Raw genomic sequence first — 25,897 nt, 5'->3', positions numbered from 1 at the left:
AGATGTCGGCTAATCATTCATTGCTATTTTACCTTCGTTATGGCGAATGACTCGGAAAGCTGAATGTCTTGTCACAAATCTCTCCTTCAACCAACCATCAGCTACTATGTACCTGCAAGACGAAACAATTGTGTGTGTGAAGTTGGTCTGAAATTAATTACGAAATGCTTATATCCAATATTACTATTAGTATTAGAGCTGAGTCAAATCTAGTTTCAAAGACCGAAACGGAATATACCAGAAACTAATTCGCCGTTGTTCCTTCTACTGCTACAATGTCACGTGTATGCGTATAGCTCAGCTCTCGGCATGGCAACACGCGTAGTCAGTGATTCAATAGGAAGGTCGCCATGATGAAAACATCGATTCACGGCTCAACTTTAAATGTCTGTAAGTTTGTATCAAGACCTTGAGCCAAATAGAAATTACGTCTCAATGTTTATCATGATAAATCGATAGCAGGACTTATTTTGAATGTAAATATCATTGCATGTATTTGCGGCATCGCTAAACTTGTAACAATACCCCATAGCATCGTCAAAATGACAGTTTCACTGCATAGAATTTTTTGAAAAATTACATGCGAATACTGACCAACAAGGCTATTCAATATCACCATAAATTAGGTATGGTTGGTTAACGACGAGGATAATATGAAGGGACGAAAATTTCTGTGAAAACCTACTAACGGTCACTGTCCACCTAGAGGGCACTGTGTGAATTCAAATATAATCCTCATAAATATATGCTAATTAGGTACCCTCCGTTCAAGCTGATGTGCGTGTTGAACTTCCTTTTGTCCCACCATGAGTTTACATTCCTTTAATCAATCACTCCGGGAAAATTGTCAAGATTTGTTGAGTGGCGTGCCCTCACTGTACACTAATTATATAGAGGTCAATGTTTAGGTCACCATTATTGATACATTGTCGCGAAATTTTCTTCGCAGGCTAGGCGAGGCTTGGTCTATTTTCCATATTTTGACCACACACATTTGGGTATAAATTATAGATTATTACATTTGATAAATATGTGAGAGTGTATTTATATACTGAGAACATAGAGCTAGATAAATGATTATGTACAAGCCTTGCAACAAATAGCAGTAGTTTGTTATCGAGACAAATCGGAAAAGAACACGGTAAAAAGGAGACAGTTCGAGGTCAATATGATACTTCCTAAACTTCTAATCGAAAATCTAAAAAGACACGATTTCTCTTTATTCATCTGCGCATTAATGTGTGAAATTTGAAAATGATAAATCCATATTTGAGGAAATTGAAACGATGATAAATATTTCACCTGTTTGTGAACTCAGCTGCTCATTGCAAACCTATTTTAAGGCCAAGAGAAAAAAAAATGTTTTCTGGTGAGTTTGAATCACTTAAAAACCCTGCCTCGGTCTTCTTTTTTCTCGTGTTTGTCCAGCCAATGCAGAGTGCAGATCCAAGGGAAACACAAAATAAGGTTGGCATGAAACATCTGAAAACAGAATCTTTCTCAATGTAGAGCACGAGTATAAAGTTGGCGTCAGATTCAGATTCAGGTAGCGTCATATTGAGCATCAGATAGCCTCAGATCCAAATACGCCCGACGGCAGTGAAGCAGAATCCTTCCCTGTAGTCTCAACGGTATTATTTTAGGTTTGAGTCTAGAGGGAAGGATCCTGCTTCACTGCTGTTGGTTGTATTCGGATCTGAGGCCATCTGACGCTCAATATAACGTTCATAAGATAACTCTACCTGAATCTGAATCTGAATCTGATGCCAACTTTATACTCGTTCAATTGATTAATCTTTATCTTATGAATGTTATGAACGCTATATTGAGCGTCAGATAGCCTCAGATCCGAATACAACCAACAGCAGTGAAGCAGGATCCTTCCCTCTAGTCTCAACAGTATTATTTCAGGTTTGAGTCCGTCAGGTGTTTTCGGATCTGAGGCCATCTGATGCTCAATATAACTTTCATAAGATAATGCTACCTGAATCTGAATCTGAATCTGATGCCAACTTCATACTCATTCGATCGATTAATTACTCAAATTGGTCATTAATATTCATCGGATTATTACCAAAATCTAATCAGTTCTTGCCATTACCCTACGGAACATGTCTATGAAATTTCGTTTGAATTGCTGCAGCCATTTTTTCGGAAATGGTGATACAGTCACACACGCACGCACAGACACACAGACTTCATCGCTATATTAACACCTTCCTTACGGAAGATAAATATTGTACAGTTGTGCCATTGGCACTATTTTTAAAATTGTGATGTGTAATTTCCATATAAGTAATCATTTCAATAATTGAATAATTGGGCAATATAAATAGAATGCAAACTTTAAATTTCAGATAATTTAGTGAGTGCAAAAGTGTACATTTATGCTAAAGACGTGCATGATGTGACTTAAAAAATAAATGGTTAATTTGCATAATTAGTGATTTTTTAGCACAACTGAACTGTGGTTCAGTAGTGCTATAGGGATTGCCCTGTGACTGTCTGTCTGTCTGTCTGTCTGTCTGTGTGGATGTGTGTGTGTAAACAACTTAAATTTAAAAAAACACTGAACCAATTGCCATGATATTTGGTGGGCCCATTACCTTGGGTGTCTGGTTGGGAAATGTTCAAGACAAAATGATCTTACTACCCGGTTTTTGATATGTGTCAAAAAATGTGATTTTTAGTCAAAAAACTTAAACTCAAAAACTACTGGGCAGATTGGGCTGAAATTTGGGTGAAACATTCTTCAGGGTGTTTTTACTATTAAAGAAGTGTTCATGATATGATGGTCCCATCCGTGATATGCAAATTAGGGCTAAAATGTCTTTTTGGTCAAAAATCAATAATTTCAAAATCACTGAGCAGATTGGGCTGAAATTTAATGGGAATGCATCTAGGGATGTATGAAGGAAAATAATATTAAGCATACAATGATTCCATGAGTGTTATGCAAATTAAGTGCAAAAATATTCATTTTTGGTCAAAAACTTATATCTCAAAAAGTACTTGGTCAATATTAAAGTCTGAAACTTGGTGAAATGTTTCTGAAAGTGTTATTCTACCGATTTTCTTTGGAATATTTTGACAAAATCGGCCCTAGCAACCATAACCACGCCCATAGTAACAACCAAATGGCAGTATATTTTGGTTAAATTACAACATCTTCTGGTAGGCAAGTGAGTAAACATTTTTAAAATGTATGCAAATATCCCTAGCAATGATGACCACGCCCATAGTAACAGCCAATCGGTGGTGTATTTCACAAAGATAACAGGGATTAATAGACAATTGAATAAACATTCAAAAAAAATGTATGTAAATTTGCCTTGCAACAAGACCAAGCCCATAGCAACAGCCAAATGATCACGTATATGGTGAAGGTAACAACAGGAATTGAAAGACAAATGAATAAACATTCAAAAAATGTATGCAAATGTACCTAGCAACAACACGGCCATAGCAACAGCCAAATAATCACATATATTGCGAAGATAAACTGTCTGTGTGTGTGTCATATGTCGATCTGCGCGCGCGTGTGTGTGTCTGTCTGTCTTTGTCGTCATTTTCTAAAAAACGACTGGCTCAATTGTAATGAAATTTAGTACATATTTGGGGTAATGGCTAGACCTGATTATTTTTTGAGCGGGATCTGGTCATGTTAGAGAAATTTGCATATCAATGAAATTAACTAATTAAGCAATATCTTACGACTGTATAGTTCAATTTCAATATAATTTAGTACATACGTTAACCATTAGCTAGAAAACGCATAAAATTTGTTGATGTACCTTACAGTGTTAATGAATAATTTGCATAATTAATGAGTTTCGGTAAGTACACACTTAAATTTCAATATAATTTACTACATACATTAAACATAACAAAGTCCATATGCCCTATATAGTTGATGTACCTTACAGTGTTAATGACTAATTTGCATGATTAATGATTTTTTCTTCCATAAGGAAGATATGTATTAGTGGGTGAAAAGTCTGTATGTGTGTGTGTGTGTGTCTGTCTGTGTCATTGTTTTCTCCAAAATGGCTGGCTCAATTCAAACAAAATTTGGCACAACTGTTCTGTTGAGTATTGGCAAGAACTGATTAGGTTTTGTTAAAAATTCCTTGAATATTAATGAGCAATTTGCGTAATTAATCAATCGTTCCTCTGGTCACACATGCGCTTCGTTTAGAAAGTTTGCCACCAATGTCTATGCAAGGTAAACCGGAAAGTTGTTCTACACTGAAAAAGATTCTATTTTCATGGGTTTCATGTGTTTCCATTGATATTTTCATTAAATCTGAAGATTATTACATCAAAGCAAGGAGGTGAGCACTGAAAATATACATCATCTGTAAGCTTTATTGCAAAAATATACAGTCACGATCGTCTGCTTACTTCACACCTTTCACGCATGTGTACAATTTGGAGCAGATGGTTCGTCTGTTAATCTCGATCGAAACAAGAATGTATACACTTTACCCAGGGACGGAGTAGGGCAATAATTCCTATCATTAAAGTTTTATGTATTAAAGTTGTTCAACTGTTACGATGCGTACCATGAAGTATGTAAACTTTCTGATGCATAATAGCAATGTTATGCGGGTTTCAATTTTGTTTATTTATTTGCCATGGAAACGGGTGTACATATCCCAGGTATATCGAAAGCCGAGTGCAGTCGAGGATGGCAAGCTTTTCTGGCATTTGAACAACGTTTTTGACAACTAACTTGACAAAATCACAGATGTAGAGCGAAATTTCTTGCATAAATCATGAAATTGCAAGACTACCCTTAGGAAGGCATTCAGTTAAAATCTGGTCAGTAATTAGGATACATCTTAAGAATGCATACTTGAATTTCAATATCATAACAAAGCAAATATTACCAATAAATTTTGTTGATATAGCTTACAGTTTTAATGAAGAATTTGCATAATTAATGATTTTAGGTAACTGGGCTGTATCTTAAAAATGCAAGCTTCAAATTTCATATAATTTGGTACATATATCAACCATAATGATATGCACCTGTCTTATGAACTTTGTTGATACAACTTTTACCTTTAATGAGTATAAATTTGAATAACAAACTATATTCAGTAATTAAGCAGTATCATGCACTCTTCAAATTCCGTATAATTTGGCACATACATTAACTTGAGAAAGCACACTTGTCAAAAAACCTGTTTTTAGTGTTACCATAGTTTTTTTAGTCCCTGCCGGACAAAGTCTGGGACGGGGACTTATGGATTGGGTTCTGTCCGTCCATCCATCCAGAGCCATTTCTTGGAGATGCCACCTGGACCGATTTTTTTCAAACTTGGTACAGGGGCAACATACTATGGCATACATATGCACATGAATTCATTTCATGATACGATCCAATATAGCCGCCTAGCAGCCATTTTGTTTGCGAATTTTCCATGTCCAAAGCCATAACTCAGACATGCTTGAACAGATCTCATTCAAAGTTGGCATTAGGACAGTGTTCTATGACATACATGTGCATATCCATTTTCGTCATGATACAATCCGATATGGCTGCCTGTTAGCAATTTTGTTAGGGCAGTTTACATGTCCAAAGCCATAACTCAGACATGCTTGAACAATGCCAACAATGTGTGTAGGCCTAAAAATCCATGGTTTTGCACTTTAAATCTGGTTATCTGTTGCATGGAGCTGCTGGAGGGTACAGCATATAACAATGTTTCTTAAAAATACTGCAAGGTCTAGATAAATGTATTCCATTATAATTTTTTCCTCCGTAAGGAAGAGGTGTATTAGTGGGTGAAAGTCTGTGTGTGTGTTTGTGTGTCTGTCTCTGTGTCTGTCTGTTACATCGTTTTCTCCAAAACGGCTGGCTGAATTCAAACGAAATTTTGTATACATGTTCTGTAGGGTAATGGCAAGAACTGATTAGGTTTTGAAACATCCCATGAATGTTAATGAGCAGTTTACGTAATTAATGTTTTTTTCTTTCATAAGGAAGAGGTATATTAGTGGGTGGAAGTCTGTGTGTGTGTGTGTGTGTGTGTGTGTGTATCTTTGTCTGTGTGTCTGTCTGTGTCATCATTTTCTCCATAACGGCTGGCTCAATTCAAACGAAATTTTGAAGACATTCTGTAGGGTAATGGCAAGACCTGATTAGGTTTTGGTAAAAATGTTAATGAGCAATTATGTAAGTAATGATTTTCAGGAATTAGGCTATATCTCAAGAATGCATGCTTCGAATTCATTATAACTTGATACATACATTTGCGATACCACAGCGCACCTGTTCTGAAAATATTACTAATGTAGCTTTTAGTTTTAATAAGTAATTGGCATATTTTCAGTAAGCCACAAAAAAGAAAAAAATAATTTCAGGTCAGGAAATGTTGTCTAAAGTGGTGCAGCTTTATCACCATTTTCCAAAAAACAACTGGGTCAATTCAAACGAAGTTTATTGTATGTGTTCTGTAGGGTAGTGACAAGAACTGGTTTCGGTAAACATCCCATGAATATAAACGAGCAATTTACATAATTAATGGTTTTCGGTATATTTTTATTATTTTCTCCGAAAGTGACAGTCAGAATTCTTCGATATTTGGTGTGCATGTTCCCTGGGGGGAGGCTATTCAGATTTGTTCATGCCAAGTTGATCTGTGCCATTTTCAATTTTTTATGATTTTTTTTCATAAAATGACATTTTCATCATCTCCTCACGTACTTCATGTCAGATTGCTTTGATATCTGGTGTGTTGATGTGCAGGGGGTAGCTTACTTAGATTTGTTAATTTCAAGTTAGCACGTCTTCTTTTCTATTTTTTATGATTTTTTTTTGTAATTTAAAAAAAAAATGAATATGTTAATGAGCATTATGACCGCCGCCATATTGGAAATCAGTCTGCGAGACTTTAGGTAAACTTCAACTTTTCAAAAGACACTATTGACGCCAAACAAGCAATGTAATATGTGCTGTAGTCTTAATTCTACGCATTGTGTGCCCAAATGACAAATATTTGTTCGAAACAAGGTTGTAAACTTCAAATCCAAATTCTCCACCCTCCTACAGAATGGTTCATTCCAGTATACGCACCACACGATCAAATGAGAAGTCGTGCATGCCTGAACTGAAGTGTATGGGATGATTTTTGACAGAGTCAGTCGTCAATAAAAACGATAATACTCTTTCTAAAATTATCACATTTTGAAAGGGAAAGTACTTTGTGGTTCATTTATGGAGTTTTGTTTTTGTACGATCAATATTGGTGGCAAAATTACAGTGTCAAAATTACCGATGTGGTAATGCACGACAAGTGAGTTTCCGTACGGCGACAATCCCAAGTACCCGGATGCACGAGGGATTAACCCGGAAGCAAGTCGTTGCCAGCCATTCGTTACAGTGGTAACATCGTCTGAGAAATCACTGCGTTCAGAGTGTCATTATTCACAGAATTGTTTTTTTTGAGTGAAAACCCGTCTTGAATTGTATAACTCTAACAAATGAAGACATGTCAAGTTATATTTTGAAAGTTGTATCGCTAGTTTGAGACGATTTCCTCACGTACTATCGAGGCTTGGACCTTGCTCCAGTTCAGCGGGAAGTTTAGCCAGTCCGATAATTCTTTCTGGTTTAGTTTACAACACTTTTGATCACACAGATTTTGTTTTTGTGATGAAAAGAAATTTAAAAAAAAGATCACTTCAACCATTTCGTTGTGTTTTCTTTATGAAAGGTAATCGAACATGAACGAGTGTTACCGCTGTAACGTATGGCTGAGAATGACTCTCTTCCGGGTACTTGTTGCCGTACGGAAACTAAGATGGCGATTAATACATTTCTTCCCTATGTACATGTATATCTACTACAACTAGTACAAGTTGAATGTTGTTGACTTGGTAAATTTGTTAGAAAATTGAAATTCAAATTGCCTCAAAATTATGTTAGATCCTTAGTTTATGTCATTCATCATTAACATTTTCCAGGGTTAAAGCTGTAAGACACTGGAATTATTTATAGCCAACCTCAAAATCCTCTTCTTTTTTTTTCTTTTTCTTGTGTGCATTTCCCAGTCATTTTTTTTTCAGAGATTTTGTGCAACTTTTCATAACAGTAGATTTATGTTATAAAATGGTGGCTATGGTATAAAAGTACAATACATTACCAACTTCTGTGTAAAATGTGTTTTATAGTGAGACATCATATGAAACCAGTAACCACTTTATTACATCGCTAAAACAAAACTGCATAGTGAAGAACTGATCATGAACCACTTCTACATGTCACCAAAATACAAAAAAAACCAAAAAAAAACCAGCGGAGCTATTCTGACCGATAGGTCGCTTGTTTAATTGTTCATGATTAGTTCTGCAGTTGTCTTTACTGAAGTAGCAATTAAAGTAGATAGAGTTATTTTGTGTTTTCCCATAGATCTGCAGACTGCATTGGCTAGAAAGACACAGGGAAAAAAATATCGAAGTGGGGCACTTCAGTGCTGCGCTGTGAAGAGTAACAATTCCTTCTCTTTTGTTGGCCTTTATTAAAACTACTACTACAGTGAAAGCTATGCTACAACGTTCTATACAAAGCTTCACATTACATGCTGTAGTTGGCCATATGATCGCATCTGCAGGCAATCATACAATCTCTTCACTATTTCAAAATTTAAAATCTTGTTTTTACTTTTTTACCTCTGTTTCTGAAAGCATGCATGGGGAGATCGTCGGTCAAACCTGGTCAGCTTCAACTTCCGGGTGAAATCACCAGCTTTCTACCGAAAATTCTTGCTGGAGAATTCGCCAAGATAAATCCATACAATCTTTTCTTCGATCAAAATTGAAAATCTTCTCTCTTTGTTTTAATATAAATCTTTTGATACTAGAGTGAGTGCGTTTATTCATAAAAAATAACATATTATCACAACAATGCAAATGTGAAAAGTAAAATTATATATATAATTATTAATGAGTGAAAAAAGATGACTTGGTTACTCGTTACATTTGATTCTCCACTACAAATTTGTTTCGTATGGCCAGTGTTGCATATAGTATATTATATAGTATAGATTTTAGTAATTAAATAATATTATATAATAATAATAATATTTGTAATAATCGAGTTTATTTGAATATTAATCAACCTACCTGGGGTAGTTTTCTATGCTGAGTTCAAAAAATGGGGTCATTTTATTACAAATCCTGAGCTGACCAGGTACTAAGTAGTAGTAGTAGTAACTTCAATATTAAAGTTCCAGATTATGTCGCAGTACAATTTGATCAAAACTTATGAGATCATGTTTACAGAGCACACAAACATCGGGAAATTCTACACAAGTGGACAATGTGTAACAATGTGATTTCAATTGTCTATTAATCCCTGTTGTTATCTTTGTGAAATACACGACCGTTTGGCTGTTGCTATGGGCGTGGTCATGGTTGCTATGGTATTTGCATACATTTTTTGAATGTTTATTCATTTGCCTACCATATGATGTTGTTATTTGACCAAAATATACTGCCATTTGGTTGTTGCTAAGGGCGTGGTCATGGTTGCTAGGGCCAATTTTGTCAAAATGTTTTGAAGAATGACATGCAGAAACATCTCACCAAGTTTCAGACTCGGTGACCAAGTACTTTTTGAGATATAAGTTTTTGACCAAAAATGAACATTTTTACACCTAATTTGCATATCACTCATGGAATCATGGTATGCACGCCCATAGCAACAGCCAAATAATCACATATATTGCAAAGATAACAACAGGAATAGAAGACAAATGAATAAACATTCAAAAAATGTATGCAAGTGTGCCTAGCAACAAGACCACGCCCATAGCAACAGCCAAATGATCACATATATTGTGAAGATAACAATGGAGATTAATAGACAATTGAATAAACATTCAAAAAATGTATGTAAATATGCCTAGCAACAAGACCACATCCATAGCAACAGCCAAATGATAGCATATATCATAAAGATAGCAACATGGTTGGATAGGCAACTGGATAGTCATTCACCAAATGAACACTTATTGTTCGCATGTTAGCATTTTTAAAAACTGTACAGTTGTGCTACAACGCCATTGGCGGTATTTTTACTCAGCACGTCTACATTTCCTTTGAAATCACTTGCTTTAAACCTGAACCTATAATTATATATTGAATAAATGGTTTAAAGTAGTCCCAAATAAAGTCAAATGGTGCTTGAACCACATTTTCTTTAGATAAATCAGTTTGCAGCCAAAAGTTACGCAATACTGTGTGTTTCTGTTGATCAGTTTAATATGGTGAAAATGATTTACCATCATGATTATTACATTCGTTATATGTACACCTTGGCATGTTTGTCAATGAATGTCTGCTACACACACCTAGATCTAGATGCCATTGGACGTTTAGGACATGACGTCACAAGCAGGGAGTTTTCCCAGCATCCTTTGTGGCAAATGTTCCCAAAATGTTGGCACACACTGAGGCGCTCAACACAGCAGAATTTGTCAAAGTCACATAATTTTAATACGATTATTTTTTTTTTTTAAATTCACATACATATAAGTCAAAAACACTTAGGTTGAGCTATCTCAAAGTGCCTAATGTATTTAAATTGGACCTTCCCTTTAATACATACAGTTATTACATGCATTCACAGTTGCGCAATCCCTCCATTCAATCTTCCAAATCAAATTGTAGTGATATTCTTTTGACTAGTATGGACATTGGTTGAACTATTTTGACTATATAATCATCAAATTAATATCAGTGACAATGAGCTCTAAGATTCTGATTTTTCTATTTGTCAGTTTTGCTAGCATCTGGTTAAAACATAATTGCCATTGCACACAGTGCAAGCAAGATCACAGTGGTCAAAGATTGGTGGATTCATCAGAGATAGATTTGAAAGCAGTTCCATCTGAAGTCAAAATAACAGGTAAGTAGTGTCCAGCCAAATTGACTCAAACTCAGAATGCATTGTATGTCTTTGAATGTTAAAGGACAGCCACATTTTAAGCCCCCTCCCCAAGGAGTGCTATTACAATTGGCAGCCATATTTGTAGTAAACAATCAGTGTTTGATACTGCAAAACTAAACAACTTCAATCATTGACTCTTCATTATTCCAGACCTTGACCTCCAGGGTCAATTATCAAATCCAGCCTTTTTTTGCATATTGCAGACACTTTGTGGCAATTATGTCTAGCCAGCAACACAGAACAAGGGAAATGTCAATTACCAAAATCCAGCCATTTCCCACATTTTCCACACATCACAAATAAACAAAACATTTATATTACAAACAAAATTCAAAATACCAACATTTATGTTTCTACAAAAATTATGTACTTTGGCGTCCCGATTTGGACTCGTATACTACCAACTTGTGGGCATGTTTTACTGATTTTGAGCATAAATTGGTTGATAATTTTTTGTTGTTCTATTAAATAATGATATATAATTACACAAACTGATTTTTCAGTAGGTATTGGGGCGATGACTTCAGATATTTTTGTCCCGTCCATTGCCGATGTGGGACTGACTATTGCGTTGTAAGCAGATTAGTGAGCCGTTAATTATTTTCGTTCAAATTGTACATAATTTTAAGAGTGCATGATACTGCTTAATTACTGAATATCGTTCATTATTCAAAATACTCATTAAAGGTAAATGTTGTAGCAACAAACTTCATAGGATTTTTAAGATACAGCCTAGTTACCTAAAGTCATTAATTATGCAAATATTTCATAAAAACTGTAAGCTATATCAACAAATTTTATAGGACATATCCACTTTGTTATGGTTAACTTATGTACCAAATGATATTGAAATTCTGTATGCATTCTTATGATATATTTTAGTCACCAAAATCATTAATAATGCAAATTAGTTATTAACACTGTTATAGGGCATATAAAGTTTAAGGTATGAAGTAAATTATATTGAAATTGAAGCATGCAGTCTTAAGATATAGCCTAATTACCAAAAATAATTAAGTATGCAAATTATTCACTAAAATTTTAAGCGAAATCAACAACTTTTATATGACATACACAATTTGTTGTGGTTAATGTAAGTACTGAATTGTATTGAAATTGAAGTATGTATTCCTAGGATATAGTCTAATTACAGAAAATCATTAATTATGCAAATTATTCATTAACACTGTAAGATGCATCAACAAACTTGATAGGACATATGTATTTTCTTATGGTTAATGTATGTACTAAATCATATTGAATTTGAAGTATGCATTCTTAAGATATAGCCTAATTACCAAAAATAATTAATTATGCAAATTATTCACTAAATCTTCAAGTGAAATCAACAACTTTTATAGGAGATATGCACTCTTATGTTTAACGTATGTACTAAATTGTATTGAAATTGAAGTATGCAGTCGTAAGATATAGCCTACATACCAAGAATCATTGATTATGCAAATTATTCATTACACTGAAAGGTACACCAACAAGCTTTATGGGACATATGCGATTGTTATGGTTAACGTGTGTACTGAATTATATTGAAATTGAATTATGTATTCATAAGATATAGCCTAATTACCGAAAATCATTAATCATGCAAATTATTCATTAACAGTTACAATGTACATCAACAAACTTGATAGGACATATGTGTTTTCTTATGGTTAACATATGTACTAAATTATATTGAATTTGAAGTATGCATTCTTAAGATATAGCCTAATTACCAAAAATGATTAATTATGCAAATTATTCATTAGCACTGTAAGGTACATCAACAAATTTTATAGGACAAATGTATGTTGTTATGTTTAACAAATATACTAAATTACATTGAAATTGAAGTATGCAGTCTTAGGATATTGCTTAATTAGTTGATTTCATTGATATGCAAATTTCCCTAATTAAACATTAACAGATCTAGCTCAAAACTTAATCAGGTCTAGCCATTACCCTGGAGATTATACATTCCAAATTTCATTACAATTGTGCCAGCCGATTTTTAGTCCCCGCGGACGAAGTCCGGAACAGGGACTTATGGATTGGGTTCCGTCTGTCCGTCCGTCCGTCCGTCCATCCGTCCGTCCGCAGCTGTTTCTTGGAGATGCCTGGACCGATTTTTTTCAATCTTGGTACAGGGGCAACATACTATGGCATACATATGCACGTCAATTTGTTTTATGATACGATCCAATATGGCAGCCTAGCAACCATTTTGTTTGCGAATTTTCCCTGTCTAAAGCCATAACTCAGACATGCTTTAACAGATCTCATTCAAAGTTGGTATTAGGACAGTGTTCTATGACATGCATGTGCATATCCATTTTCATTGTGATACGATCCAATATGGCTGCCTGGTAGCCATTTTGTTTGTAAATTTTCATGTCCAAAGCCATAACTCAGACATGCTTGAACAGATCTCATTCAAAGTTGGTATTAGGACAGTGTTCTATGACATACATGTGTATATCCATTTTCGTCGTGATACGATCCAATATGGCTGCCTGCCAGCCATTTTGTTTGTGAATTTTCCATGTCCAAAGCCATAACTCAGACATGCTTAAACAGATCTCATTCAAAGTTGGTATTAGGACAGTGTTCTATGACATACATGTGCATATCCATTTTAGTTGTGATACGATCCAATATGGCTGCCTGGCAGCCATTTTGTTTGCGAATTCTCATGTCCAAAGCCATAACTCAGACATGCTTGAACAGATCTCATTTAAAGTTGGTATTAGGACAGTGTTCTATGACATACATGTGCATATCCATTTTCGTCGTGATATGATCCAATATGGCTGCCTGGCAGCCATTTTGTTTGTGAATTTTCCATGTCCAAAGCCATAACTCAGACTCCATTTTCATCATGATATGATCCCCCATACCCAACCAATCCTTTATTGTTGGAGGCATATCCCATGTCCAACAAGCACACACAACATATCTAAGTCTGTTTGTTTTAGGTTCACAAATGTTGTTGCGTGATCAGAGTAGTGATAATTCCTTAAAACCCAATTATAGTGGGGACTATGTCATTATCAATGACTTGTTAGAAAATGATGACACAGACACACACAAACACTCACACAGAGACATTTGTGCCCTAAAGTATCTCCTTCCTTACGGAAGGAAAAAATGGCAGGTTAGATAAACAAGGCTAATACGCATGTGTGGAACTAGTTATGGAAGCAAATTTTGCAGCAATAGCTGCCATTGAACGGTTTTACGGCAAGATAGGTGAATGAACTTTGGTGTCCTGGTATACCGGGTTCTGAAGGGCATCCTAGCGCGTCCCAGTATACTGGGTACTGGTGATGAACACTAAATGTCTCTGTGTCTGTAGTGGCAAATGCATTCGGCGGGTCCTACTAATTACTGCCCGAGACCACCTAAGATGAAACGTAGGGTTCAACTACTGTTACAAGTTGATATCTGCATACCCTAATTGTAACCAGTATATATTGATCCTAGAGACAATAATTCTAGACCTCAATTACATTTTTAGCACAACTGAACTGAGGTTCAGTAGTGCTATAGGGATCGCCCGGTGTCTGTCTGTCTGTCTGTCTGTGTGTGTGTATGTGTGTAAACAACTTAAAGTCAAAAACTGCTGAACCGATTGCCATGATATTTAGTGGGGCCATTACCTTGGGTGTCTAGTTGGGAAATTTTTCAAATCAAAATGATCGCATCACAGGTGTGTGATTTGGGTCAAAAAATGTGATTTTTGGTCAAAAAACTTAAACTCAGAAACTACTGGGCAGATTGGTGCGAAATTTGGTGGGAAGATTCTTTAGGGGGTGTAAAGTAAGATTTGTTCATGACATGATGATTCCATCAGTGATATGCAAATTAGGGCTAAAAATTTGTCTTTTTGGTTAAAAATCTATAATTCCAAAACTACTGAGTAGATTGGGCTGAAATTTGATGGGGATGCATCTAGGGATGTATAGACGAAGATATATTAAGCATACAATGATTCCATGAGTGATATGCAAATTAGGTGTAAGAATGTTCATTTTTGGTCAAAAACTTATATCTCAAAAAGTACTAAGTGAATGAGTTTGAAACTTGGTGAGATGTTTCTAGAAGTGTTATTCTATATCTTTGCTTTTCCTCAAAAATCTTCAACTCTGAAATTACCCAGTAGATTGAGCTTAACTTTGTTGAGAATGTGTAGATTTGTCCTCATTAATAGCTGACACAGTGAGAACAGTACATTGTTAATTAACTATAATGTTTACTTTACTATTTCCTCTGGTGGTAAAGCCTGTAGCATGGCCAGTTTGGTTTATGGCTTGATTATGTAATATGTTGTAAGACAGCTGTTTCATCACCTACCCATATAAACTGAATGTAGCTTGTGTTTAAAATATTACAATAAGACAACCAAGAAAGTTAAACATGTTACATTGGTATGACTTGGTTCCAAATTGATTTTAAAAAATAAAGAAGTACAAAACCTTGTAGACACATCCCTTTAAAGTTTGATTAGGATGTTGCTATACTTGTCTTGTACACTTCCAACATAGGATGGCTGGATTATGATGATGGAAATTAGGTATGAACATTTTGTTTTGGTTACAACTTTAAATCTTCAAAAAATTATATATCTATCATTGCCCTGAACATGAAGTTGTGCGGCAACGCAATATTTGCGCTATTTTTTATGTACCGAAACTTGCCCACAACACAACAGTATATTCAACAGTGAAACCATACAAGTGTATTACACTGACAATTTATTCTGTGACCAGAGAACAGCAATCGGGACCCCAGATTAATCTGCTTCAGGTCAATATATACTGGTTATGATTAGGGTTATTTTAGATATCAACTTATAACAGTAGATGAACCCCTGATTTTACTTCAGGCAATCTATTTTTTGTCTCGGGCAGTTATTAGTAGGACCACATTTGGCTAGCTATACATGTACCAGACAACACATTCTCAGGCACATGTAACTTCTAATAAGCCATGAGTTCACCCTTTGCCTGTATTTATCCAAGCTTGAGTTTAAAAGTTGCAAAATTCTAGCAAGTCGTCTATGCACTACATGCATTTTACATATGCGATGACTTATTGTTTTGGATGCAAGGACTACATACATGTACCCTACATGGTACTAGACTCGGCCTAATTTCAAATTTTCCAAGTTCAATACCTATTTCTGTACAACAAGCAGGTATTTCCTCAGAAAAAAGTGTAGCAAGCATATGAAAGTATGCATTGATACCACACTGTATGTACGCCAAAGTTGTCACTCCGGGAACAAGGCTTTATCCAATGCTGGCATTTCTTTGTTGTGTTTTTGGTTTTGAGAATCTTATGAAGTGAACACCATCCATGTAATTTCAGTCTTGGTCATAATATCAGGAATCCTATGTACATCATTTTTCAACCATACTTTTTAAGTTTCCTTCACTTGATCGATCATATGTGCAATGACATTCAGCTGATGACATTGAGAACAATAGTGTTTTATACTAAGAGTTTGACTCTTCAGCTTGACGACCCTCATGTGGTTGCTATGGACTCAATGGCTCAAGTGGGATCTTCTGCAAGATGAAAAATAGCTTATTAGGACTGCAATAAGAACTGTGGGAGATACAAAATGTACATAAAAATAGTTTTCATTCTGCATATTGTTAAATGAATACAATGAACATTTCATGTAAACTATTTTATTTTGTACATTTACTGTTCTCATGTACATGCATCAATTGATTAGATAATGGGTGCCTACATGTGAGTTGGAGTGGAACTCTTCAACATAACACAACCATTCCACTTAATTGGTTAAAACAAAACAACTACTCAGAAAAAAATAGAGAATGGAATGGAAGAATGAGAAGAATTCAACCACTTAAGGTATGTTAATGTCATCAGTTTGTACAAGGTATTGCCATGCAATATTCTAGAGACTGGACACTCTGGCACAACATACTGTTAAATGACAATGTTGTCAAGCCAGACAGCTCTGGGACAGTGAAGCAGAAAAATAGAGAGGATATTTAAAACTGTGCGAACTCTTACTTTGTCACAAGAGGAGATCAAAATTAGTAGCATGTTGGAAAGCTACACATTTCGCAGCCTGTAGCTACATGTATTAAAGCTATGTGAAAGTGGCCAAACCTAATGACAAGTATGTGAAAGTGGCCAAACCTAATGACAAGTATGTGAAAGTGGCCAAACCTAATGACATGTATGTGAAAGTGGCCAAACCTAATGACAAGTATGTGAAAGTGGCCAAGCCTAATGACAAGTATGTGAAAGTGGCCAATCCTAATGACAAGTATCTGAAAGTCGCCAAACCTAATGACAAGTATGTGAAAGTGGCCAAACCTAATGACATGTATGTGAAAGTGGCCAAACCTAATGACAAGTATGTGAAAGTGGTCAATCCTATTGACAAGTATGTGAAAGTCGCCAAACCTAATGACATGTATGTGATAGTGGCCAAACGTAATGACAAGTATGTGAAAGTGGCCAATCCTAATGACAAGTATGTGAAAGTGGCCAAGCCTAATGAAAAGTATGTGAAAGTGGCCAAACCTAATGACAAGTATGTGAAAGTGGCCAATCCTAATGACAAGTATGTGAAAGTGGGCAATCCTAATGACAAGTATGTAAAAGTGGCCAAACCTCGTGACATGTATGTGAAAGTGGCCAAACCCAATGACAAGTATGTGAAAATGGCCAAACCCAATGACATGTATGTAAAAATGGCCAAACCTAATGACAAGTATTTGAAAGTGGCCAAACCTCGTGACATGTATGTGAAAGTGGCCAAACCCAATGACAAGTATGTGAAAATGGCCAAACCCAATGACATGTATGTGAAAGTGGCCAATCCTAATGACAAGAATGTGAAAGTGGCCAAACCTAATGACAAGTATGTGAAAGTGGCCAAACCTAATGACATGTATGTGAAAGTGGCCAATCCTAATGACATGTATGTGAAAGTGGCCAAACCTAATGACAAGTATTTGAAAGTGGCCAAACCTCATGACATGTATGTGAAAGTGGCCAAACCCAATGACAAGTATGTGAAAATGGCCAAACCCAATGACATGTATGTGAAAGTGGCCAATCCTAATGACAAGAATGTGAAAGTGGCCAAACCTAATGACAAGTATTTGAAAGTGGCCAAACCTAATGACAAGTATGTGAAAGTGGCCAAACCTAATGACAAGTATGTGAAAGTGGCCAAACCTAATGACATGTATGTGAAAGTGGCCAAACCTAATGACAAGTATTTGAAAGTGGCCAAACCTCATGACATGTATGTGAAAGTGGCCAAACCCAATGACAAGTATGTGAAAATGGCCAATCCTAATGACAAGTATCTGAAAGTCGCCAAACCTAATGACAAGTATGTGAAAGTGGCCAAACCTAATGACATGTATGTGAAAGTGGCCAAACCTAATGACAAGTATGTGAAAGTGGTCAATCCTATTGACAAGTATGTGAAAGTCGCCAAACCTAATGACATGTATGTGATAGTGGCCAAACGTAATGACAAGTATGTGAAAGTGGCCAATCCTAATGACAAGTATGTGAAAGTGGCCAAGCCTAATGAAAAGTATGTGAAAGTGGCCAAACCTAATGACAAGTATGTGAAAGTGGCCAATCCTAATGACAAGTATGTGAAAGTGGGCAATCCTAATGACAAGTATGTAAAAGTGGCCAAACCTCGTGACATGTATGTGAAAGTGGCCAAACCCAATGACAAGTATGTGAAAATGGCCAAACCCAATGACATGTATGTGAAAGTGGCCAATCCTAATGACAAGAATGTGAAAGTGGCCAAACCTAATGACAAGTATGTGAAAGTGGCCAAACCTAATGACATGTATGTGAAAGTGGCCAATCCTAATGACATGTATGTGAAAGTGGCCAAACCTAATGACAAGTATTTGAAAGTGGCCAAACCTCATGACATGTATGTGAAAGTGGCCAAACCCAATGACAAGTATGTGAAAATGGCCAAACCCAATGACATGTATGTGAAAGTGGCCAATCCTAATGACAAGAATGTGAAAGTGGCCAAACCTAATGACAAGTATTTGAAAGTGGCCAAACCTAATGACAAGTATGTGAAAGTGGCCAAACCTAATGACAAGTATGTGAAAGTGGCCAAACCTAATGACATGTATGTGAAAGTGGCCAAACCTAATGACAAGTATTTGAAAGTGGCCAAACCTCATGACATGTATGTGAAAGTGGCCAAACCCAATGACAAGTATGTGAAAATGGCCAATCCTAATGACAAGTATCTGAAAGTCGCCAAACCTAATGACAAGTATGTGAAAGTGGCCAAACCTAATGACATGTATGTGAAAGTGGCCAAACCTAATGACAAGTATGTGAAAGTGGTCAATCCTATTGACAAGTATGTGAAAGTCGCCAAACCTAATGACATGTATGTGATAGTGGCCAAACGTAATGACAAGTATGTGAAAGTGGCCAATCCTAATGACAAGTATGTGAAAGTGGCCAAGCCTAATGAAAAGTATGTGAAAGTGGCCAAACCTAATGACAAGTATGTGAAAGTGGCCAATCCTAATGACAAGTATGTGAAAGTGGGCAATCCTAATGACAAGTATGTAAAAGTGGCCAAACCTCGTGACATGTATGTGAAAGTGGCCAAACCCAATGACAAGTATGTGAAAATGGCCAAACCTAATGACAAGTATGTGAAAATGGCCAAACCCAATGACAAGTATGTGAAAATGGAAAAACATAATGACATGTATGTGAAAATGGCCAAACCTAATGACAAGTATGTGAAAATGACCAAACCCAATGACAAGTATGTGAAAATGGAAAAAACATAATGACATGCATGTGAAAGTGGCCAATCCTAATGACATGTATGTGAAAATGGCCAAACCTAATGACAAGTATGTGAAAATGGCCAAACCTAATGACAAGTATGTGAAAATGGCCAAACCCAATGACAAGTATGTGAAAATGGAAAAACATAATGACATGTATGTGAAAGTGGCCAATCCTAATGACATGTATGTGAAAGTGGCCAATCCTAATGACAAGTATGTGAAAGTGACCAAACCTAATGACATGTATGTGAAAGTAGCCAAACCTAATGACATGTATGTGAAAGTGGCCAATCCTAATGACAAGTATGTGAAAATGGCCAATCCTAATGACATGTATGTGAAAGTGGCCAAACCTAATGACATGTATGTGAAAGTGGCCAAACCTAATGACAAGTATGTGAAAATGGCCAATCCTAATGACATGTATGTGAAAGTGGCCAATCCTAATGACAAGTATGTGAAAGTGGCCAATCCTAATGACATGTATGTGAAAGTGGCCAACCTAATGACAAGTATGTGAAAGTGACCAAACCTTGTGACAAGTATGTGAAAGTGGCCAATCCTAATGACAAGTATGTGAAAGTGGCCAATCCTAATGACAAGTATGTGAAAGTGGCCAAACCTAATGACAAGTATGTGAAAGTGGCCAATCCTAATGAAAAGTATGTGAAAGTGGCCAAACCTAATGACAAGTATGTGAAAGTGGCCAAACCTTGTGACAAGTATGTGAAAGTGGCCAATCCTAATGACATGTATTTCTCTGGTGACATTCATTCTATGGTGTATAAACTTTGTTATGTTTAATGTATGAAGTAAATTATATTGAAATTGAAGTATGCAGGCTTAAGGTATAGCCTAATTACCGAAAATAAGTCTGTATATAATATATATATAATAACGACTTCCAGAAGAAGTTAGGATCTGACATCCAACGTATCAAAAAAACTGACAAGATGTTTAATCCGGCGGATAAGACACGTAACTTCTATCAAGTTGAAAAACAACAATATGCAAAGCTCCTTAAAGACAACATCACGAAGACATACAAGAAAGCAGACCCAACAATGTATGATGAAATCAACATGGATGCCAAAAGAATATCTTCTGACCTCGATCTTGACGACAGAATGGAGATAATGGCGTAGTGGCAAGCTTTTATCACTCTCAAAGATCATAAAGACAACTTCGCCAACAACCCTACCTGCAGATTGATCAATCCTACAAAGAGCGAAATGGGTAGAGTGAGTAAAATAATTCTTGATAGAATAAATGCCAAGATCAGGTCTTCCACTGGGGTAAATCAGTGGAAAAATACGGCATCTGTGATTGATTGGCTTACCAAATTACCAGACAAACCTAATTGTACGTTCATCATCTTCGACATCGTTAATTTTTATCCATCTATAACAGAAAATATCTTACGTACATGTAATGCATTAAGCTTCGCGAAACAACATGTTGATATCCCAGATCATGATATAGAAATTCTTATGCACGCCAGGAAATCTCTCCTATTTGATGATAACATTCCATGGGTTAAAAGAGACAACAAAGATATGTTTGACGTGACTATGGGAAGTTATGATGGAGCCGAGATTTGCGAATTAGTGGGTTCCTACATCCTAAGTACTATTGCATCACAGTACTCTAAAGACCATGTAGGTCTATACAGGGATGACGGTTTAGCTGTTTTCCACAAAATATCGGGTAACAAGGCAGAGCAGATAAAGAAAAATATCACAAAAATCTTCAATGACATCGGTCTGAAAGTAACCATTGAAGCTAACCTGAAAATTGTAAATTACCTCGATATCGTATTAGACCTTTCCAGTGGGAAATATTACCCATACAGAAAACCAAATGACAACCCAGTCTACATCAATTCACAGTCAAATCACCCACCGGTTATCATCAAGCATCTCCCAGCAGCCATAAATAGAAGACTGTGTGACATCTCATGTTTTCAACCAGGCAGCACTCCTCTATGATGACGCACTCAAAGCAAGTGGCTATAAAGACAACCTTGCTTTATACACAGATAGAATTAACACCATCAAGAGACGGAGAAATAGGAAACGTAATGTCATCTGGTTTAATCCCCCATACAGTCAAAATGTAAGCAATAACGTCAGGAGAATTTTCCTCCAACTTCTTGGCCGTCACTTCCCTAAGGAGCACAAGTTTCATACAATTTTCAACAAGGGGAATGTGAAAGTGAGCTACAGTTGTATGAATAACATGGTTTCCATCATCAAAGCTCACAATACTATGATCCTTAAATGCAGAAACGAAGCTCCCATAGGGACATGCAACTGTCGTGATAAATCAACTTGCCCGCTTGATGGGAAATGCCGATCTGATAATATCGTCTACAGGGCCCAGGTCAAAATAAACAACAGTGATACCAATCCTACATTGGCTCAACAGAAAACAGCTTCAAAATGCGTTACGGCAACCACAAGTGTTCTTTCGCCAATAACAAATATGGAAATTGTACTGAACTTTCAAAGAGTGTCTGGAAAATAAAGGAGTCGGGCCACCAGTATTCCATCAACTGGGCCATCATTGCCCATGCAGCCGCCTACTCTAATGCAACAAAAAGGTGCAACCTGTGTCTTACAGAGAAGATGTTTATCATCAGTGCAAATAAATCAGGTCTCCTTAATAAACGATCAGAACTGATTTCAAAGTGCCGCCATGAAAACAAATACATTCTTTCATTCCACCATGTCAAACCTCAACGCTCATCACATCCGGGTACCAGTTCTTCTGCGAGTTCGAATTCAATCACTTGAATTTCCGTTAAAATTTAGTCGTCCGAAGATCGCATTCAAACGTGAAACTCTGAGTAACAGCTCCATACCATAACTTGTGTATTTTGTATATATATATATATATATATATATATATATATATATATATATATATATATATATATATATATATATATAACTCGGTGAGTATCAATCTGCTAAAACAGTGCTCTATACCGCAGTGGCAGAGCGTAATAGTTTCTGAATTGTCTGATGATCGCACTATGCGTGAAACTCCGAGTTACAACCAAGAAAGAGTTCCAGTACTACCAAAACTATTACGCTCTGCCACTGCGGTATAGAGCACTGTCTTAGCAGATTGACACTCACCGAGTTATATATATATATATATATATATATATATATATATATATATATATATATATATATATATATATATATATCTACCAAAACTATATATATATATATATATATATTATATATATATACACACATACCTTTCAAGAGTTTTATAAGGGTGGTTCTGTTTCTTTTCAGGGTGAAATTCCATCCTATTCATATGCTGACATTTTAAAAAATGAGGAATCACTATTCAGGTATGTGTACTGTTACAGTTATATATTTTAGCACAATTGAACTGAGGTTCAGTAGTGCTACAGGCATGGTGAAGTGTGTGTTTGTGTGTTACTTAGGGTGTGTAGATGGAAAATTGTTCAAAGGAAAATGATCGCATCAGAGAAGTGCGTTTTTTGTCAAAAAATGCTATTTATAGCACAACTGAACTGACCAGGTTCAGTAGTGCTGTAGGCATGACACAGTGTGTGTCGGTCTGTCTGTATGGATGTGTGTGTATGTAAATGACTTAAAAACAAAACCCGCCAGACCGATCGGCTTGGTATTTGGTGGAGACATTACTTTGGGTGTGTAGATGGAAAATTGTTCAAATGTAACTGATCACATCAGAGATGTGTTTTTTGGATCCAAAAACATGATTTGTTGTGTGAAAACATGCTTTCACTGAGCCTAAGAAATGAAAGGTTCTTGTTTTATTGATGCAATTAAAAACCATTAAATCTTTTATGGGCTTTTTCATACGTCATCTGTATCTGTAGCTGTATCTTTTGGTCAAATAACATCATCTGGTAGGTGAGTGAGTAAACATTAAATAAATATATGCAAATATCCCTAGCAATCATGACCATGCCCATAGCAACATCCAACTAATAACATATATTGCAAATATAACAACAGGAATTAATACACAAATGAATAAACATTCAAAAAATGTATACAAATGTGCCTAGCAAGAAGACCACGCCCATAGCAACAACCAAATGATCATTTTTATTGCAAAGATAATGTCAGGAATTCTTAGACAAGTGAACAAAAACAAAAACATTCAAAAATGTATGCAAATATGTCTACCAACATGACCGCGCCCATAGCAACAGCCAAATGATCACGTATATTGCAAAGATAGCAACATGGTTGGATAGGCAACTGGATAGTCATTCAGCAAATGAACACCTACATATATAGTTAGCATGGACCAGCATGTGGATAAGCATTTTTTGAAAACTGGACAGGTCTGCTACAATTCCATTGACACTATTTTTTGTCTTTACCATATGGAAGATGTGTAGCAAGTTTAATTGGAATTGATGTTGTAGTTTTTTAAATATCGTGTCCACGGACAGACGGACACACACATTTACACACACACACACACACACACCGACAGACAGGAGCATAACATAACACTCCTTTGGGAGGTAAAAAGTGCTTATACTACAAAGACAGTATAAATGAAGTGGGAAGTGATACAAATACAACAAAAAAACAAGTAAAGTTAATGAAAATGCCAAAGAGAAATGATATGTAGCAAAGCAAGCATTGGAATTAGTTTGTCACTGAGTGCTTCAAATATATTTTCTTAGTTAAATCTTGAATTTTTGCCGTTACCTTTTTAATTTTAATGGGGCATGGTAAAGAATAGCTGATTTCCGGGTTCTATTCATTGCTATGTGACGCAGCACCCTCTATCATCAAATATTTCATCTGCAGTGTGGGGTTGATTTTTGGAGTTTTTGGAGTTTTCCATACAAGACTAATAATAAGTATGGCTGCTGCAGATATTGAAAAGATGAAAGTAGGTGAGCTACGGAAGGTGTTGCGGGATCGCTCAAAGAGAGATGAACAATTTCAGTTTCAGACGATAATCGACAGGTTACTTTCCCATCTCCATCATCTAACATCTTGGGATGCAAATCAATAATTTACCGGATGTTGAATTAGCAGACATTTTCATTTATTTACTGTCACTGTGCCAATGGCCATGTTATGTTTCATCTGACTGTGTCAAACAAATCAGTGTCCAAGATGTCCCATATAAGACTTGGGTTTTACCATAGGGAAAAGGACAAATAATCATTTCCATTCCTGTAAGGGAAAAATAAGGAAAGCAATGAGTTTAGAAATAATTCTTTTAAATTACTCTATTTTTTATTATCTTGTACACCTTATGACTTCTTCATGATCAGTTTATCAATTCATACCTTGGGGTCCTTATGCACTTAAATTTGGTTTTTGATATAATAAGTATTCAAATTTGCCCGAAAGCAGCCATATTTGTAGTTAAAAATCAATATTTACTGCATAACTCAAATTCAAACACTGTAATACGCAGACACCCCTTTCCAGTGTTTACCCCATATAATCAGATGCAGGCCATCTTTGGAGACCTTTGACCTTGCCCTTCAGGGTCAGTTATCAAAATGACACCAATTTGTGCCTGTTACTGACACATTGTAGTGTTTATATATTGCCAATTTCTTTTAAATGATGTTCACAAGTGATAGTGAAGAAAAGTAGTATACAGAAACATTATTTTTGGTGCTTTCTACTGAATGGTACTCTTATTTGTGGTAAAGAATCACTCTATTGTATAAGTGACTGTTCACCTTTACCTTGACTTACAGGGTAGACCATCAAAATTAAGCTATTGTGTTACACATTACAGTGACACTTTGTAGCAATTATGTATGGCTAATGGCTTTTAGATCATGGATATTAAATAATACAGAACCAGATAAACATAAACATTGATTATTTTTGGTGGTCATGTAACCTTTTACTCAATGGCAGCCATATTTATAGTGAAAAATCATGATTTACCACATAAACTCAAAAACGTTATACATGGAGACTACATTAAAGTGTTTACCAGCATATTGCCAGGTTTAAACTTTCTTTTGAGACATTGACCTTTGGCCTTGATTCTTTTTTCTTTTCTTTTTTAAAAATAAAAT

The 25,897-nt window shown here is 35.9% G+C and overlaps 1 protein-coding gene across 1 annotated transcript in view; it reads left to right on the top strand.

The window, feature by feature from the left end:
- Positions 1 to 25,897, top strand: part of LOC144442505 (gamma-butyrobetaine dioxygenase-like) — a 161,620-nt gene that overhangs the window by 51,239 nt on the left and 84,484 nt on the right. Inside the window, exons 4-6 of the mRNA XM_078131866.1 lie at positions 10,791 to 10,918; positions 16,704 to 16,843; positions 23,127 to 23,185. Of these exons, the coding sequence (XP_077987992.1) occupies positions 10,791 to 10,918; positions 16,704 to 16,843; positions 23,127 to 23,185 (327 nt within the window). The remainder of the gene's footprint in view (positions 1 to 10,790; positions 10,919 to 16,703; positions 16,844 to 23,126; positions 23,186 to 25,897) is intronic.

Source organism: Glandiceps talaboti, chromosome 11, assembly GCF_964340395.1.
Source record: "Glandiceps talaboti chromosome 11, keGlaTala1.1, whole genome shotgun sequence".
Lineage (NCBI taxonomy): Eukaryota > Metazoa > Hemichordata > Enteropneusta > Spengelidae > Glandiceps > Glandiceps talaboti.
This window is presented reverse-complemented; position numbering and strand designations above follow the sequence as displayed.